We start from the raw sequence: 13,401 nt of genomic DNA on the forward strand, positions 1-13,401 counted from the left end.
TCCTGCTGATTTTGAAAGCTATAAATATTCAAAGTGTGTTTGAAATTTGACCAGATGCATTAACATCTTGGTGACATCAGCCTGTCTGTCAGCCTGGACAGCAAATGTGGAACATGGCAAACAGAAACTTCAGAGATGAGTCAAAAAAGCCAGGAAACAAAGCCAGCTACTCTGAAAACCAGAATAAAAACATCCTGTTGAAAACCTTCAACGTGTTATTTCATAAAACCATGGATTATTCTCCATATAATTTTTTTTATTTTGCTCTGTTCTAGTAATTTCAAAATGCTATGAAAATGACACATGCATATTAATAAAAACTTCTATTTTTCCTTCACAGAATCATTCATAATAATTATAAAATACCAATGTCTAGTAAAAGACCTACTTTACCTACATCCCAGACACAAAAATGCATGGAATTTTTTTTTCCAGAATGCCATTTCTATTGGATCTGGAATTTTCTTTCAGTCCTTTGTTTCTCTCTGATTGCATTTGTTAATACTGTAGGCCTTTTAGCCTGTGGCATATTTTTCATTGTTACTTTTTGTTTTGTGTATAAGAAAGGATTTTTATTCAAAACGCTAAGCTTAAACTTAATTCAGGGTTTTTTTCTTGTTTACTTTATAAAAGCCTTTTGATCCGTGAAGTGGAAGAACAATGAAAATGTGTTTTTCAGATCTTATGAAAGACTGGAACTATATGCCTTTCACATGCCATAAATTTCCAAGACTCTTTAAAGTGCTTTGGACAGCAGAACACAAGGATGGATAATTGATAAGGAAAACACACACAGATGGTTGTTGGTGTTCATTTTATCATGTTACTGAGATAAAACCTGTTAAAAATAATTATTATTACAGGAAAATTTTTAAGAACCTGTTTGTACTACATCCTCCCCATGACCTGATTTTGCACAGATATCCTTGTAGAACCATAAGTTAGTTTTTTTTCTTTCCTTTTTTTTTTTTTTTGCAATGACTTGAAGGTCATCTTAATTTTTTTTTTAATTGGCCACAAATGGTATCCCTCACATCCCTGAAAAGCTACTAAGCGAGCCACTGAAAATATATAAGTTCACCAATATATAAGGCAGATTGAAATGAAATCAGCACTTAAAATACTTAGGCACCGTTAGTAGGGGAAAAAAAACAACCAACACAGACCTTAGTCAAAAAATCAGCTTATGCAAACAGTATGAATTACTGGGTTTCCAAAACGTTGAAAAGCAGAAATGAAAAATTTCTCTGGTCCAGAAAAAATTTTACAAAGCAATAAAACTATCACCATTTACTGGAATGCCTTCCTTTAAGTAAATCTCAATCTAAGTAAATTTAGTAACTCTGTTTTGTAGAAAGCAATTTTTTTGTTTCTACTTTTGCTTAAAGAGTGATACTGTAATCAAGCAAAATTCTGACACATCGCCATAAAACTTATTAATTTCCTTAGGGCCTCCAAACCAAAATGGTTCATAGCACCAAAGACATACTAAACATAAGAATATTATTATTTCAAATGCATAGCTGTACTGAACATCCAGGCAAGCAGAGGTTCTATGTAGTCCTGGAAATTTTGATGCCACCTACCACAGTGACACTGCAGTGACTGTTAAAATTGAAGGTGATGGCAACTTCCATTAATATCTGGTTTTCCTATTTGCACCTCATCTGACTTGCTGGTGCATTAGTTTCTCAACTCAAAGGTATTCAGCCTCCTTAAAGGGGAAAATGATGTGTTCAGCTGGAAAAACTGAGGAGAAGTCAGTCAGGGAAGTTACAGCAGCAATAATTACAGAAGAATTATGGGCAGTGAACATAGGGAAGACACATTAAATACTAACAGGTCAAATTTAAGATTGTCTGTGACCTGCTGGCACTTTTGCTTGGGCGCTGGGCTGGGGGCAGCTCTGCACTACTTGAACAAGCTATTTCTCCACACTTTCCATAAAAGTAAAATAGCTGTCTGCCAGGACACTCTGCAGTTTTGCCTGTGTGTTTACCAGCTCCCCAGTTCTGGGAACCAAGCCTTCCTAATGCAAGGATGTGGTTAAAACCAGAACTTATTTCTGCAGCCTGCTGGATGGCCTGGAAAACTCAGGGATGAGCTAACTCCCTAAGCGTATCTTGCAAGCTGCGTTAGTCAAAAAAAAAAAAAAAAGAAAAGAAAAGAAAAAAAAAGGAAAAATAAAAGGGAAAGCAATGCCCTGGAGCAGAAAAAGCTCAGTTTAGGAGGACTCTGTGCCATCAAAGTGTGCAAGGTGGTTCCAGGCAGGTTCCACGGGGGCTGCCTCACTTGGGAAAGTCACACATCCACCTCTGCAGGGTTAAAGGAAATCCAGGCTGCACTGGGAAACTGGCACTGCCCGTGGCTCACGTGAGTGTCTCACACACAGCAGTGCCAAGGGATCCAGTTTCTGCCGTGGCCTGCATCTGCCAAGTCCCATGAAGAAAACAGCGAGATTTTCACAGAATTTGCGAACTTTACAAAACACCCACGGCTGTGGAGGAAATCTGATAGTAGCAGAGCTACTGTGGTTTAAAAGTTACCTTAATAAAACCCATTTCAAGGTAAAGGTTTCTCTGAGGTGCAAGCCCAAGACCTGCAGCTTAATGTATTAAGGAAAAAATCCAATTTTCTTCTCATGCTTCACAAAACCCCAGAGACAAATTATGTCTTCATGCCACTTTTTCTACTCCCATGACTTCAGACTATAGTCCCAATAAAGCTCTGCTAATCACCAACAGAATCAAATTACAAATTGAATCCCAGTGATTCAAACAAGTATCAAGATTACTTCAGCACAATAAAAATGGAAGAATCCCACTCCCATTGTCACAAACCAAAGACATGTCACTTCCTTTTTTGCTTTACCACTCATGCCAGCTGGAGGGGATCACAAGGCTATAACAATTTCAGACTAGTCAGTGTAATATTGATTTTTGCCTCTGCTCCAGCTTATCCAGAAAGTGTCCTATTGATTTTGAAGGAATTATCTGCAGACTGCTAGGCATGAGAAGAAAAACAAAATGGATGTCCTGGTTGTGGATGGGACACCCACTGAACTGCACACCCACTCAAAACTGACAATCAGGTCCACGTATTATCCATTATAATATGGATAATAATATAAATAATATCATATATATATAAACTATATAAATAAATAACATTTATAAATAGATATAAAGTAGTGTTGTATGAGTGTGAGCAGAAAACAGGCAGAAAAACATAAATTACAAATGTACAATAGGGTTTGATCACCTCCACATCTACACAGACATTAGCAGATAATTCAACTATTAGCACAACTTCTTCAGAAGACTATTCTATTCTCAACCTGTACTCAAAAGCATTCTTAAAAACAACCCAATCAGACACGTGCCAGTTAAAAATTTGAGAAAACAGTAATTTAGTTTGGGAGGGAAAAGTTGCGTCAGTTTGTTTGTTCTTCAATAAAATCTATTTGTTTAACCTACATTTAGTACTCTGTGCACTTTTGTTTATACTGCACTTGTCCCTAGCCCAGAACTGTCCAATTTATATTCCTGGAATTCACAAGTATTTCTTCAAAGGGGGACTGATAACTTATGGATTTTGTTCTGACTGACTTGCTTCTCTCACTCAACACATCTTCTGTCCACCCCCTTGTCCTGACTATTGTGTTCAGTCAATAAATCTGCTTTAGAATAAATTGTTTTGCATGACTGTCATCTCTCCCACCAGAATGCAATGTTCTACAAAGGAATGATCTCTTGATCCAAGTGGTGCTTCCTCTCAGATAAATCCACATTATCACTTTCTTGACCACCTCACACTGACTTTCACTGTCTAATACACTCTATTCCCTTTAAATAAAAAGAAAACAACTGAAGAAAAATTACACCTTATGCAGGAAATGTTCCCCAAGGATACGTTATTTAATTAACAAAACTGCTAGGCCACAACTCAGGTTTTCCTTGCTGAAGAACAGATCCAATCCTGCTTCCCACTCAGCTGGGATGTAATTTTTTCAGAAAGGCAGAGGATGTGGTGAGGAGCAGAGTTATAGTCTGGGTTAGAACTGAGCACTGAAAAAAGACAGGCTCAGCACTCTGGTCAAACCTAAGGCCTCCTCTCCCTAAACTGAGAGCAGCCACTAACCTAAACCATTCAGGAACTGGCAAGGAGTCATAGCAATAAGGAGGTAATATTTGCTACAAAAGGAAATGGGAGTCACCCAAAAAATTTATTCCCTCCTGAGAAACAACAGATAAAAATCAGTTTGGGGGTTGGCAGATGCTGTAACAGAACTAAATCTGCCCTCAGATACTTGCAGATAAAATTCCTTTGTAAGGAGAATAAACAATTCCAATAGAGATAGGACAGCAATTTGGAAGAAAATGTTTCATTTTGCAGTTTTACAAAATGTTTGGTCCCTAGGTAGAACAGTTCCTTCCCATATGTGTGAATCCATGAAAAAGAACAGACAACTGCATCTGGAAGTTGGCCTAATACCTCACCCTTTGAGAATAATATCTCCTTTTCAGACAGGGCATTTTATCTAGTCATCAGCAGCCATAAAATCCCTGAACCTCTGCCTTACAAAGACAATGGCCTGTCTTTCAAATATGGTTCCACCACTTAGTTAAGTAATGAAAATTATTATTTGATGGACATTATTACAGTAGGGCAACATGCATATATTCCTACTGAATTAATAACTTGCTATATAAAAAAAATATTTTAAAAAAGCAAAGATCTTTATTTTTATCATTGTACCTTTCTGCGACTAAAACTTAAAACTAAGTTGGGGATCATACAGAAAATACAACTAAAAGCAGAGCATCAAAATCTTTTACATAGGGCAACAAGAAAGGTCAGAAAGCCAAGCCCCTCTCACTTTCTGTTATTTCCAACACTATCCATTATTCCTCAATTCAGTTTGACCTGTGCTGTTGCTCTTCAGACAAGGAAATCATGGACAGATAGCAGCAAACATCAGCTCTCAAGCTCAGAAGGACAAACGACTGAAATCAGCAACTTTCTTAGGTTTGTCCACGCAGAAGGGGATAAATCCCAGGACAAATGTTCCTGTAGCCCGTGCACAGAAATATCCCCTTCCTCAGCCTACCCCCCTTCTCCTATGGCTACACCAGTAATCCCAAACAAATTTTGGCAGTTCCAGGTAACCCAGGAGCCTTCAGAGGATCCCCAGCCTCTCCAGAGGTCGCTGTTCAAAGGTACACAAAAAGCAACCAGCTGAGGAAGAAGCAGAGGAAAAGAGCTGCACATGTCCTCAGAGTGAATGATACCAGACAGAAATCCTGTGAGAGGAAGGGTTACTTCCAAAGACAGATTTAGAGGTTCCTGTCTCATCTAAAGCACACTTTCAGGCTTGAAAAATCTCAGTAAATAACAGTATTTTTGCAATCTGTGCTGTCTAATGATTCACATTTCTTCTGCATGTTTGATTAGTTACAGAAGAGCTTAATGCATAAGGTTTTCAGAAAGAAAGATAGCATGTTTTGACAATTTATTTTGACAATTCAGTACATCAGATTAAGACCAGTCTTGCAGCAACACTCTGTTGTGAAAGAACAATGGCTCTTTCAGTTTTATGCCTTATGCAAAACTTGGGTGTTTCTTTGGAGCTATATATGAATCCTATGTAAGAACACACAAAAACTACACAACAAATGTAGTAGTTAATTTAAAAATAGTTAAATTCTTCCTCGTGCCAACAAATATGCTGCTGGAACAACAGATCAGTTCCAGATGAATTATGATAGCAACATGTTTAAAAACTGAAGAGAAAAAGATTTCCTTTTTTTCAGGAAGATAAATGAGAGTTGTTAATTTTATAGGAATCATGTACCAAGTAAATTAGCAGTGTAGTATCTTTGCAATTTGTTGGTTAGAGATTTACAAGGTCTAGGGACTTTAACTTGTAAATACAGTTGTTTTTATTGTTGGCTAAAATACATTTCTTTCAACTGCTCAATCACTAGCAGAGACCCACCTTGAGCTTGATTGTAAAAAAATATGTGGTTTTATGTTAGCCTCAAAAATACATTTTTAAAGACCTCAAAAAGATAGCCATAAGGCTGGAATAAATAAAGAATTATAATTAATTGGGAAATTACTCTGAGAAACTGTATTTCAGCCAAAGGGAAGAAAAGATAATGATTTGTGTTCTGCACAATACTACTCTCCTCATCTCCTTCACATGCAAAGGGAAAGGAGAAGGAAGTAGGAGAAATTTGACCAGAGTACAATGCAAAGACATTGAGAGTTCAGGGAGTGAAGAGCGCAGGGAAAAATGGTTGAGTCAGTGTCAGAGTGAAAAAGGAGGACAGAGTTGCTAGGAAGGCTTTCCTCATAGCTTTTAAATGTGACTTGGCACCATCAAATTTCACACATTAGTAAAAGGAAAACTGTGAGGTTTTCTTACATGTAAAATAAAACTATGTCTTTACTCCAGATACTGTGCAATCTGCATGTCTCTGAGTACCAAAAAAAAAAAAAAAAGCTCATTAGTGCTGCTACGTGGGAACAGTGTTTGCAAGTAAATGAAGGAAAATCAGGTTACAGAGAGTAACCTGATAACTCAGAAAAAAGCCCTGATCAGAGGGCAAAAGCCCAAGCACAGAACTGATGATTATCTGTCTAAAAGAGAGGACAACACCATGGAAAGAGTACAAGACAGGCAGAAGCAGGTGAAAACTCACCACTGGAGCAGTTGGGTCCTCCCCAGCCCGGCTCACACTGACAGGTGTTGGGAGCAATGCAACGGCCATGGACACATTTATCAGCACAGTGAGCTGTCAGAGAAGGGAATAAAACAAAACAATTACAGAACTCCTACCACTAGGAAAAACGTTCTTTAAAATACTCTAAAATAGTCCTAACCCCGTTCTTTTGTGTCTCAAGTACCTCTTAAAAGCAAAATAAATACCAGTGTATTTGGTGGCATCTATTAAAAATATATTTTACTTCAGTCTATTCCATTTCTCCTAAGTTTGAAGATTCCAGCTAAAAATGTGTTAGTATTACTCAAACACTTCTGAGGAAATGGTCCAAATTTAATGAAAAAAGAGTCAAAGCATGATCCAGGTTGGGAACCCATCTGACCATGGTCCTGGGCAAGAGGCTCTGGTTGGCCCTGCCTGATGGGATGACTTCCAACAGGTCCCTTCCAACCTCAACCATCCTCTGACTCTCTGCAGCAAACCCTCATGCCAAGAAAAAACAGAGGGGAACTTCAGCAGGCATCCAAAGAAATGCTCTTTTGGAACAGCATGGATAAAATAAGATTTGCAACACACCGATATTTTAGTATCAACTTTTCCAAATGATTGCACAGTTCAATTGAAGAATAAACAAACAGTGGCAGTGATTGAAGTAAAGCATGACATATAAACCTCATGAATCACTGCAACCTTTATTCTGAGTGCCAAACAGGGTGCACTTATTTTCTTTTTTTCTTATGATTCGCTAACACGTTTCTAAGATAAGTCTTCCTTTGAAACAGACCTTTTGTTTGAAACATCTAAAGAAAAAACTGAAATGACTTTGATATCCAGCATTATCAATGAGAGAACATAATACACCTCAGAGGAAAAATCTCTGACCAGCAACAATTTGCTGTCATCACATTAATCACAAAGTACCCCTAATTTTCCAAAATACATGTGCTGTAATAATTTCCTTCCACTTTAAACAACAATAAAACTTAGAACATGTGCACAGGATGAGATTTTTCTTTGTACCAACATTTCCAGAGAAACTGGAAATCTGACTGCTATATAAATGTATATAAAGTTATCAAAGGGAAAAAGACAAAGCAGATGCTAAAAATAAGTTTAATGGGGCTACATATGAATCACGGTGGTTCTGAATGATTGAAAATGTTCTAGAGTAATTAGGTATTAAGGTAAAACACTTGCAACTTCTGGGTTTTTCTCAATTAAAGATGATGAAGCACATTGGTCATCTTTACATTCAGTGTGTCCAAGAAAAAGGAAAACCACACAAAAATCAATAAAATAAAAAATTTTGATTATATGGGATCCCAGCCACTAACTGCTTATTTTTACTGCCTTTGGTTTTCATTCTCAACTATTTCTAACAAGCTACTCTTTAGATGTGCATTAAAATGATCTTCATTAGAAATCAACAGGGACAATAATAATTTTTAAACATTTGATGAAGCAAGGCATTAAGACAGAGCATTGTTGCCTATTTATGTGCTATGGAAAGACTGAGTTTAAATAATACATCACAATTTTCCATTAGTCTTGTAACTTGACGTGATTCACTTGTATATTTGAAGATTCCCTCCTAGTTAGTGGTGCCTTGGGCACTGAGGCTCTCCACAAACCAAATGTGTGAAAAACCTTGCCAGCAAGCCGTGAGGCAACAGCAGGTCACTGTAAACATGCAGTGTGAGCACTTGTAGGAATAACCCAGGGAATGCAAACATCCCCAGCCCAAATTTCTGAGCACTGAGCCTTAAATACAATGAGGCAATGCTCCACCACCTCCTCTATGAGACAGCTGGAGCAGAACAGAAAAATAAAGAAGTTGCAAGAAACGAGACCTAGCTCCTTGCACTGCCCCCCATGCCACGGTCAGAACACGGATCCACATTCTGGATATACATAAAAACCTATTCCCTATGCAGAAGAAATTATTCTCCAGACACCTTCTGGGCTAACTGATTCTTGGAAAGTGAATCCTACATCAGTAAGAGACAGCGTATGTCAAAAAAAAAATAATGCAGTGGACACGGGGATAAGAGAACCAAAACTTACTACACAGAACTACAAAGAGGTGAGGACAACATAAAAATCATCCAGAAGAAGCTGAAAAGACATAAATAACACCAGGAAGAGATGAACTACTTTCTCTTGGTTTTCTATGGAATTGTTTGGCATGGTATTAAAAAAAATACTTTCATGCAGGTGCAGGTGAAAAACTTTATGTTAAGGGTTTTCTTTTTTTACTGACCAGTGTAAAGAAGCACCAAAAACTCCCTGGCAGCAATTGCCCTATCTTCTTTTTTTTTGAAGGGGAAAGCTCAATTATTGTATGAAAAGCAATCTGGATTTACTCCTGCATGTTGGCTTTTACATCTTATTTGCCTTTTTTTTTTGTGCCTTATTGTTTTTTCAAGATCTTTTCTACACTCTTGCCTTCATTATCTGATGCTAAAAGAAAACTTGAAAAAATGTATTTTTATCTTTGATGTAAGTTTATGCATGCATTTTAGGATCTGTTGCTTTTTCACTTCGAAAAGCCAGCCATAAACCAGTTAACATAAAATTGAAATACTTTGGATGTGATTATGCACATAAATTAAATGACTGCAAGGTTTAACACCAACTTCCTCCAAATTAATTGAAACGAGCATTTGTCGTGGGAAAAAATAAATTATCTGTTAAACTACATTATAAACATATTTTTTTCAAATAAATCCTTCACTCTTACACTGTACACTAGAACATACCCCTTGTTTGATCCTTGTTTCCTGTGTTTGATGGCTAATTGCTAGTAAAGTAAGCGATATCCAGTTATACCTTAGGATGGATGGTGCATTTTCTATTTCATGTTTTGAGGAAATTCAACAGGCATAGTTCTCCATTAAGGTTCTTAGAAATGTATGACAGTGTTAGAAACTAAGTGAGGTAAATGTTCAAGGTGTCAGGAACAATCAAACTTTGCTTTTGTGCCCATCCTCAAGAAAGCCACTGGAAAATGTCTTAAAACCTTTGAAATCTTCCTTTTCAGAAACATGCTAAAAAAAATATTATACTTTTTGAAAAAGTTTCTAGTCTGTAGCTAAGCCTAGTATTCACATGCCAAATCTCATGGGGATTGCCACTGATAGTAGCAGACAAGTGGCAGGAAATTTGTTGGAATAAATAAGAAATTTAGCCAATCACTCAGCCTGGGGTGGAGCTGCCAGGAGTCAGCTCCTTAACAGAACTTCACAGAATTACTGTTCTGCCTTTGTATCTGCACATAAACTGCACTTAGATTATCTCAGAAAGTGCATCAGGTCTAAACATAAGAGTAAAATAACAGATTGAATTCCAGTTAACCTACTGTTCTACAGAAGTGCTGGCAGTAGTGGAGAAATTTGTGCATTATTTATATCCTCTGTAAACAGGAGTTTCATGAGGACAGCACAAAGCACATTCTTTTAGTGAAAGTGAATTGGTACTTACTACACTCTTACAAAACTGTCCGAGTACTGACTGCATATAATGTTGGGTTTAAAATTAAAATACAATTTCTTGTCAACCCACAGGAAGAAATGAAATGGCACAACTAGTAAAACACAGATTACTATTATTTTTGAGAAGCAGCAATGAACTTTCAATTCACCCAATGTTGAGTCATACCAAAACCATCTAGCAGGAGACTTTTCTAATTTACCATTCTAAATTGAGAAGTCAAATAAAGGAACAAAAAACCAACAAAATATCAACAACAACACAAGGATTTTAGCCTTTTAGAGGCATCTTACATCCTTCCACTAGGTGAACAAAATAATCCACCCAGCATGGAAATAAAATTGCAGCAATGGAAACGCTCCAGCTGGAGATCATGAAGACTGAAGGCCTCTCTCTTTCTTCCAAGGTCAAATAAATGCAAACTCAGCTACACTGAAGGATCTGTATTTTCACATCATTTAAAGTCTAAGGCATTCCACAATCACTTCAGAAGTCAGAGCAGATATGTCCTGAGTATCATGATCAGGCATATTTTAATGTAGTAACTGAAAAAATTAGTATGTCCAATGGTATTTGAACTTTTCAGGTTCTGAATATCATTGTGTTAACACAATGAATTTACTACACATGCTATAGCTGTGTAAAAGCTGTTGTCACATAAGAGAATCACCATCACACCTGTCATCACATCACGAGTCAAACTGTAACACACTTCAAAAAGTATTCTACCTCATAAAAAAATTAAATACCATTATTCATACATGCTGTATAATAACCAAATGTAGTCACAAATTGGTTGTTGTAAGTCTAATGTACACGTATTACAAAAAAAAAAAAAGCTGAAATAATTGCCAATCTGATATCAGATAGATTAGTTTTCTAAAAAATATTTTGACCTTGCTTTTGCACAAGCAGAAAATGTTTTGGATAAAAGCTTTTTTTTTTTCAAATTCCAGGACATAAAACATGTTCTTATCAAACACCATTTTAAGACCTCCCTAGGTCTGCACAAGGCCAAATGAGAGAGAAAGAACTGAGCCAAGGTTGCCTCCAGACTCGCCAGACAAATTTTCCCAATTCTGGGTTAGATGAGGAGACAGAGGTGTGTGCCACCCAAAAAAAGGTGCTGAGACCTCCAAAGAGTTGTTACAGACTCCTGTATGCCCAAGAGAGGTTCAGCATGAGGATCTGCTGGGGTCTGTTCCAAGGAGAAAAGACTTCCAATTCCCTTGTTTTAAACCTTGTGTTTAAAACACTGATGTCTGCACAGTGCATTTTCCACATGATCATTAGCCAGAACATCAAGGCTGGCTGGCCACTCAGAAATCTGAAATCCGTCCATCCTGTCACCATCCTCAGCCCCAGCTGGCTCCAACGAGAGCTGCAAATGCATCACTGGTGAGTAACTGAGCTCCTGCAACCCGGCCTCCACAAGCCACCCATCAGAGGGGAGTCCCACCAGCACAGTGAAGGAGTTTCACAGCCAAAAAATGATAATAAAAAGCTGAACTTACGGACACACATTTCCCTGCTCTCATAGAATCCAGGGCAGCACTGGGATTTGCGCCTGTACATCGTTTTCTCGCCATGTCTGTAGGCAGTGCGGTAACTGATCCTAAAGAGAGGAAGGAGTGTTTGTCACATACCTTGGTTCAGAGGCAAGACACAATGTGTTCTTACACATCTTAAAAAACATTCAGGTGTCATAAGAAAAGAAAAAAAGTGCTCCAAGTTGTCTTGATTTATCTGTTGCTGATTTTAAGAGTCCGAGGGGTTTCCTGACATGCCTTAGGTTCATGGGTGGTCAAAAAACAGGAAAAGAATGGGGACTTGTTCACTTGTGATGGTTCATACTTATGGGCATATTACTCTGAGGAAAATGCCCTTTACAGATGTCACCAGTTTTTAATCATTCAATCCTTGCTTGCTTTCTGCTTGCACAGGAAGTTTTCTGTAACAAATCCTTTTACTTTTCTTTCAAGCAGCATACACTCACTTCCCCCAGAACACAACACTGCAAGCTACAAGGGTTCCCTGTGATATTTCTGAACAAATACACCTTGCAAGGTCTGGAGGATTTAGTTTTTCCCAAGCTGTTTGCTTTCTGTTAGCACTCCATGGGATGGTACACCCAAAAAACCTGCTAATAAAAATTATGTGACATTGCTTGGACAGGCATTTTCCAGCTGACACAGATAACAGCAGTTAGACAGGGTGGACACTACAACTATAAAATCCTACATATGATGCTTGATTTTGAGTCAAGATTCTTAACAATTATCAGCAAATTGACAATATTAGGATTTATACATCACCTGTGTCGTGTGCACTTGAACCAGTTTAGGATGTCAGTACAACTGGTGTAGTAAATCTGATCAAAAGGATGTGGATATGACTCTTGCACTGTAACTGAGTAACTGGGGAGAGACAGAAAGAAAAAAGGGAGATCATAAAGCAAATCCTTTTAGTACAGTCTCATTTAATTAGGCCTTTTACAGAATCCTGTTACAGAATGGAAAAAATATAACAAAATACATCTAAAAAAATGACACAGAAAGCTTGCAAAGAAAAATAAGCATGCAGAGAGTCATCATGTCTATACAGTGTAACACATTTGATGAAATTCCACTACTCGACATTCAAAGAAATGTAATGTCAGCCTAACTTTTTTAAAAATGAGAACAGCTGTAACTCAAAAAGGCAGCAAATGGAAGTAGTGCATATTAGGTGTTCTCCTGTAGAAATTTTTACTAATGAACTCGATAACTGAACAACTAGTAAAGGAGACAGAAAATGAAGTTTCTTCTATTATCACTCAAAATAGAAAAGAAAAAGGACTTTCTGAGAAAATTCTTGTAAAAACTTGATCCTATAGGGATCAAGTTTTTACAAGAAAAAAACTGGGCCTATAGGAATACATCCAGTGAACTTATATACTAAGTGAATGTTAACACAGAAATACACCTGAGTAGTAATTACTGAAAAGTAACATTACAGATACATCACCAAACAGCAATTCTAGCTGTTTCAGCTATTCAGCAATCAAAAATTAACGAATAGTAAATTTCAGCATAATAGAAGAAAAAAAGAATAATAATTTAAATAATTATTAATAATTTAAATAATTAATTAAATAATTAAATAAAATAATAATAATTTCTTTTGCTTACTTGAAAATATTTAA

General features: G+C 37.1%; 1 protein-coding gene across 1 annotated transcript in view; it reads right to left on the reverse strand.

Moving 5' to 3' along the window:
* Positions 1–13,401, reverse strand: part of MEGF10 (multiple EGF like domains 10) — a 66,998-nt gene that overhangs the window by 51,551 nt on the left and 2,046 nt on the right. Inside the window, exons 2-4 of the mRNA XM_005430705.3 lie at positions 12,533–12,634; positions 11,732–11,832; positions 6,708–6,800 (exon numbers count right to left, since the gene is read on the reverse strand). Of these exons, the coding sequence (XP_005430762.1) occupies positions 6,708–6,800; positions 11,732–11,832; positions 12,533–12,634 (296 nt within the window). The remainder of the gene's footprint in view (positions 1–6,707; positions 6,801–11,731; positions 11,833–12,532; positions 12,635–13,401) is intronic.

Source organism: Geospiza fortis, unplaced genomic scaffold, assembly GCF_000277835.1.
Source record: "Geospiza fortis unplaced genomic scaffold, GeoFor_1.0 scaffold772, whole genome shotgun sequence".
NCBI lineage: Eukaryota > Metazoa > Chordata > Aves > Passeriformes > Thraupidae > Geospiza > Geospiza fortis.